Genomic DNA, 5,640 nt, shown 5'->3' with positions numbered 1-5,640 from the left:
ATCTAAAACTCAACACGTCTGAGACCGAGCTCCTTCTCTTCCCTCCCCTGACTTCTCCGTCACCGCGGACGGCGCGGCCATCCTCCCCGTCTCACGGGCCCGCGACCTCGGCGCCGCCCTCGGCTCCGCTCTCTCATCCACCCCGAACGTCCGATCCGTCGCCGACGCCTGCCGGTCTCACCCTCCCAACATCGCCAAGATCCGCCCCTTCCTCTCCATCCGGACCGCCGCCTCGCCGGTACGAGCTCTCATCGTATCCCGACCGGATTATCGCATCAGCCTCCTCTCGGATCTCCTCTCCTCCCGTCTCTCCCCGCTCCAGTCTATTCTTCGTTCCGCTGCCCGGATCATCTCTCTACAGAAACGCTCTGGGCGTGTCAGCCCCCTCCTCCAAAACCTCCAGCGGTCGCCTGTCGACCTTCGCACGAAACAAAAACTCCTCACTCTTGGCTTCAAGGCTCTCCATCCCCTCGTCCCCTCCTACCTCACCTCCCTGCTCTCTTTCTACCGCCCACCCCGCACGCTCCGCCCCTCTGCCGCTCGCCTCCTCACCGTCCCCCGTTGGCGCCCGTCCCGCCGTCGACCCCTGGCCCCTCTGTCCCGGAACGCCCTCCCTCCTCACCTCCGCCAAACTAACTCTCTTCCCCTCCTCAAAGCCCCACTGAGAGCTCACCTTCTCCAGGAGGCCTTCCCAGACTGAGCCCTCCCTTTGACGATGACGATGGCGGTATCTGTTAAAGCGCTTACTGTGTGCCAAGCACCGTTTTAAGCGCTGGGGTAGTTACAAGGTAATGAGGTTGTCCCACGCAGGGCTCACGATCTTAATCCCCGTTTTACAGATGGGGTAACAGAGACGCAGAGAAGCGAAGTGACTCGTCCTAAGTCACACGGCCGATAAGTGGCGGAGCCGGGATTAGAACCCACGACCTCCGACTCCCAAGCCCGCGCTCTTTCCACTAAGCCACGCTGCTTCCCTTCTCCCCACAGCACTGTGCCTATTTGTCTATATCATTTATACCTATTTATTTTGTTCACGATGTGTACATATCTACGATTCTATTTTTCTTGATGACATTTACGCCAGACTACTTGTTTTGTTTTGCCGGCTCTCTCCTCCGTTTAGACTGTGAGCCCCGTCACTGGGCAGGGATCGTCTCTATCTGTGGCCGAACCGTACCTTCCAAGCGCTTAGTACAGTGCTCTGCACAGAGTGAGCGCTCATTAAATACGACGGAATGAAAGAATGAAGGAGTCATTCGGGGTTTACTTGCCGGAGAAGGAACCGGGGTAGAACTTCAGTATCGCTATTGGTGGAAAAGCGGTTTGGAGCTGTGGCTCTAGCATCTCTGGAGACACGCGCCAAATTTTAAGTGGCCAGAATGATCATCCACGAGACAAAACTCAAAAAACGGACTGCTCGCGTTTATAAAAAAAGTTTTTTTTTTCCCCTCTAATAGAGAAAAAAGGGTCAGTTCCCTAATTTATCAGAACAAGCTAACCTCTCGGCCCTAGGTGGCCAAACTCAGGCAAGAGTTTACACCATCTAAATAGGAACCGTCTCACCGTCGGACCAGCTCAGTTCACGGTGGCGAAGCCGATCTGATCCGCGGCTCGGAGGACAGAGCCCGGGCTCAGGAGTCAGAGGCCACGGGTTCTCATCCCGGCTCCGCCGCCCGTCAGCTGCGTGACTTTGGCCAAGTCATTTAACTTCTCGGTGCCCCAGTCACCTCGACTGTAAAATGGAGACTGAGAGCCCCACTGGGGACCTGATTCCCTTGTATCTACCCCAGCGCTCAGAACAGCGCTCAGCACATAGTAAGCGCTTAACGAATACCACTATCATTATTATAAGTGGTGGAAATGTTAGTTTACAGACAGAAGCTTTGAGCTTTTTAGCCGGGCTCTAAACCGCCGTCTCACCTCTCCACCCCACCCGACCGACCCGCACCCCTCAGATGGGGCAAATGACCTCCATCCTCGCCTCAGTTTCCAGTCAGAGGTCCTTCAGTCGAGGGCACAAGTCACCCCACGTAGTAAGCAACTAAAAGAGAAGCGTAGTCACGGGAGAAGCTCTTTAGACCTTCCAGAGAGATGCGGTGCGGTTTCATTAGGGGAATCTCACCGTCGCCGGTGTTTCTACGAACGTGACAGGCAACGCACCCGGATATACGTGGCGGGCAGGGATCGCGCCTACCGATTCCACTTCACTCTCCCCGGTGCCCAGGACGGCGTTCTACGTAGAGTAAGCGCTCGATAGATACTACGGATTGGAATCCTCCCTCCCCCCGCCGGGGCCTCCAGCCGCAGTCAAGAGACGAACGAGTCAAGCCACGGGAACACGGGATCGTCTTAGAGTCTTTTAATATTTTACATAGAAAACCGTTTGCACAGTTTATAGAATTTTATGTAAACAACATATACATCTCATCACTTTTGCATTTGTCAGTTTCTTTAAAAAATAACAGACCAAAAAAAAAAAAAACTTAGCAGTACCACTGTGTGTGAGGGAGAAGGGGGAGGGGAAAAAAAAAAAAGAACACAAGTGGGTCTGTTCTCTGTACAGAGATGTAAATCGATTCCACACAGTTCCGAGACTGCTCGTGGAAACGTTAATAGATTCCCAACGCTCCTCGCTGCCTCGATCCGAGCAGCGCGCACGATCCGCACAAATAAAAATCTAAAACACTATAAGTGTGGTATTCTCTTTTTTGGGAGGGGGGGAAGTGGTTTTTCTCCCTAAGTTACAATCTTTTTTTTAAAAAAAAAAAAAAGTCAGAAGTCCATGAGGTTACAACAGAGTGCGTTTAAAATGCTACAGATGCAGATGGCAAGTGCAGGTGTCAAAACGAGGAAACACTCAGGTTGTGCAAAAGAGAAACTTCTGAAAGAGAAGGGTCTGGTTTTTAAATAAACCGAACTCCCACCGTTTCACAACGGGCGCGGAGCTCAGGCCGAGCAAAAGCACCGCCCGATCTCCTCCCTCCCGCCCCCGTCGGGAAGTCCGGTCGCTGCCCCGTGTCCTCGGTGGACCGGAGTCAGGGTCGCCTCGGGTCCGTCGCCGCCTCCGTCCCGACGGTCGAGACCCGGGGAGGGGGGAAGGGGAGGGGGGTTTCGGCAGGGCCGGGCCGAGGGCGTCCTCGGAGCCTACGAGGTTCCGTCCGCCGCCGCCTCGGGACGGAGGCCCTCCGCTTCCAAAAAAATAAAGCGATTTATACGTATATATTTATAGGAGCCGGCGCCCCTCCCGCCGCCGCGGCGGGGCCTTGGCGAGGTCAGGAGGGGAAGGGGAGGGAGAGGACGGACGGGCGGGGGATGGATGGATGGCCCGGCGGATACGTCGGCGGACGGATGGACCGGCGGATGCGTCGGTGTGTGGACCGGAGGATGCATCGGTAGACGGATGGACGGGCGGATGCATCGGTAGACGGATGGACCGGCGGATGCGTCGTCGGGTGGACCGGCGGATGCGTCGTCGGATGGACCGGCGGATGCGTCGTCGGATGGACCGGCGGATGCGTCGTCGGATGGACCGGCGGATGCGTCGTCGGATGGACCGGCGGATGCGTCGTCGGATGGACCGGCGGATGCGTCGTCGGATGGACCGGCGGATGCGTCGTCGGATGGACCGGCGGATGCGTCGGCGGATGGACCGGCGGATGCGTCGTCGGATGGACCGGCGGATGCGTCGTCGGGTGGACCGGCGGATGCGTCGGCGGATGGACCGGCGGATGCGTCGGTGTGTGGACCGGCGGATGCGTCGGCGGCCGGACGGACCGGCGGCCCGGCCGGGGCGCGGGGCCCTCAGAGGAGCTTGCAGCAGCCGGCGCAGCCGGTCCGGGCGCCGTGGCGCTTCTGCAGGGCGGCGCGGGTGGCCGTCTCGAAGACCTCCCGCACGCCCTCCTTGGTCTTGGCCGAGCACTCCAGGTAGTCGGAGGCCTGGACGCGCAGGGCCATGGCGCGGCCGTCCTCGGCGCGGACGGGCTCCTGCTTGAGGCGGGCCAGCTCGGCGCGCACGTGCTCGTCGTGCCGCAGGTCCTTCTTGTTGGCCACCAGGATGATGGGCACGTTGGGGCAGAAGTGCTTCACCTCGGGCACCCACTTCTCCGGGATGTTCTCCAGCGAGTCCGGGCTGTCGACGGAGAAGCACATGAGGATGACGTCGGTGTCGGGGTAGGACAGGGGCCGCAGCCGGTCGTAGTCCTCCTGGCCGGCCGTGTCCCACAGGGCCAGCTCCACCTGCCGCCCGTCCACCTCGATGTCGGCCACGTAGTTCTCGAACACGGTGGGCACGTACACCTCGGGGAACTCGTCCTTGCTGAACACGATCAGCAGGCACGTCTTGCCGCAGGCGCCGTCGCCCACCACCACCAGCTTCTTGCGGATGGCGGCCATGGCCGAGCGGGAGCCGGAGCCGGAGCGGGAGCGGGAGCGGGAGCCGGAGCGGGCGCCTCGGGCTCCGTCCTCCGCCTCGGCTCCGCTTCGGCTCGGCTCGACTCCGCTTCGGCTCGGCCCTCCCGCCCCCCCCCCCCGGCGGCCGCTATTTGAAGGGCTCGGCGGCTTTCTTAATATAGCCGACCAATGGGAGGCGGCGAGGTGAGCTCATCCGAGGCGAGGCCGGCCCCCATTGGTCGGCGCCCGCCGCCCCCCCCGGGCGGGGCCGCCCCTCTCCGATTGGTCGGTCGGGGGTCCCGGGGGCGGGGCCGGACCCGCCGGATTGGTCGGTCGGAGGGTCGGGGGCCTGATCGACGGCCCGCCGCGTCCCCGATTCCCCCCTCCCCCCCCCCCCCCCCCCGGGAGACACCCGGCCACCCCACGGGGGGCGCGCGGACAAAGGGGAGCTCCGCGGGGGGGGGGCGGGGAGGGGGAGAATGGCACCGGGAGGGGGCGGAGGGGAATGGGACTGAGTGAGACTGTGTGTGTGTGGAATGGGACTGAGACTGTGTGTCTGTGTGTGTCTGTGGGGAATGGGACTGAGTGTGTGTGTGGGGGGGGGAATGGGACTGAGACTGTGTGTGTGTGTCTGTGGGGAATGGGACTGAGACTCTGTGTGTGTGTCTGTGGGGAATGGGACTGAGACTGTGTGTGTGTGTGTATGGAATGGGACTGAGACTCTGTGTGTGTGTGTGTGGAATGGGACTGAGACTGTGTGTGTGTGTCTGTGGGGAATGGGACTGAGACTCTGTGTGTGTGTGTGTGTGTATGGAATGGGATTGAGACTCTGTGTGTGTGTATGGAATGGGACTGAGACTCTGTGTGTGTGTGTGTGTGTGTGTGTGGAATGGGACTGAGACTGTGTGTGTGTGTGTGTCTGTGTGGAATGGGACTGAGTGGGACTGTGTGCATGTGTGTGTGTGTGTGGAATGGGACAGAGAGAGAGAGAGAGAGGGAGAGAGTGGGGGGGAGGGAGGAAATGGGACTGAGTGAGACTGTGTGTGGGGGGCGGGGGGGGGGGATGGCACTGAATGGCACTGAGTGAGACTGTGTGTGTGTGTGTGTGTGTGGAATGGCATAGAGTGAGACAGTGTATGTGTGTGTGTGTGTGTGGAATGGCACAGAATAAGAGAGTTGGGGGGCGGTGGAATGGCACTGAGTGAGACTGTGTCTGTGTGTGTAAGAAGGATTGGGAGGGTCTTTGTGTGA

At 59.9% G+C, this 5,640-nt stretch overlaps 1 protein-coding gene across 1 annotated transcript; it reads right to left on the bottom strand.

The window, feature by feature from the left end:
- Positions 1-2,344: 2,344 nt before the first annotated feature.
- Positions 2,345-4,510, bottom strand: RHOB (ras homolog family member B). Its single transcript, XM_039913130.1, has one exon. It carries the CDS (start codon positions 4,390-4,392, stop codon positions 3,802-3,804), a length of 591 nt encoding a protein of 196 aa, XP_039769064.1. The 5' UTR covers positions 4,393-4,510; the 3' UTR covers positions 2,345-3,801.
- Between the last annotated feature and the right edge of the window lie 1,130 nt (positions 4,511-5,640).

Source organism: Ornithorhynchus anatinus, chromosome 9 (assembly GCF_004115215.2).
Source record: "Ornithorhynchus anatinus isolate Pmale09 chromosome 9, mOrnAna1.pri.v4, whole genome shotgun sequence".
Taxonomy (NCBI): Eukaryota; Metazoa; Chordata; class Mammalia; order Monotremata; family Ornithorhynchidae; genus Ornithorhynchus; species Ornithorhynchus anatinus.
This window is presented reverse-complemented; position numbering and strand designations above follow the sequence as displayed.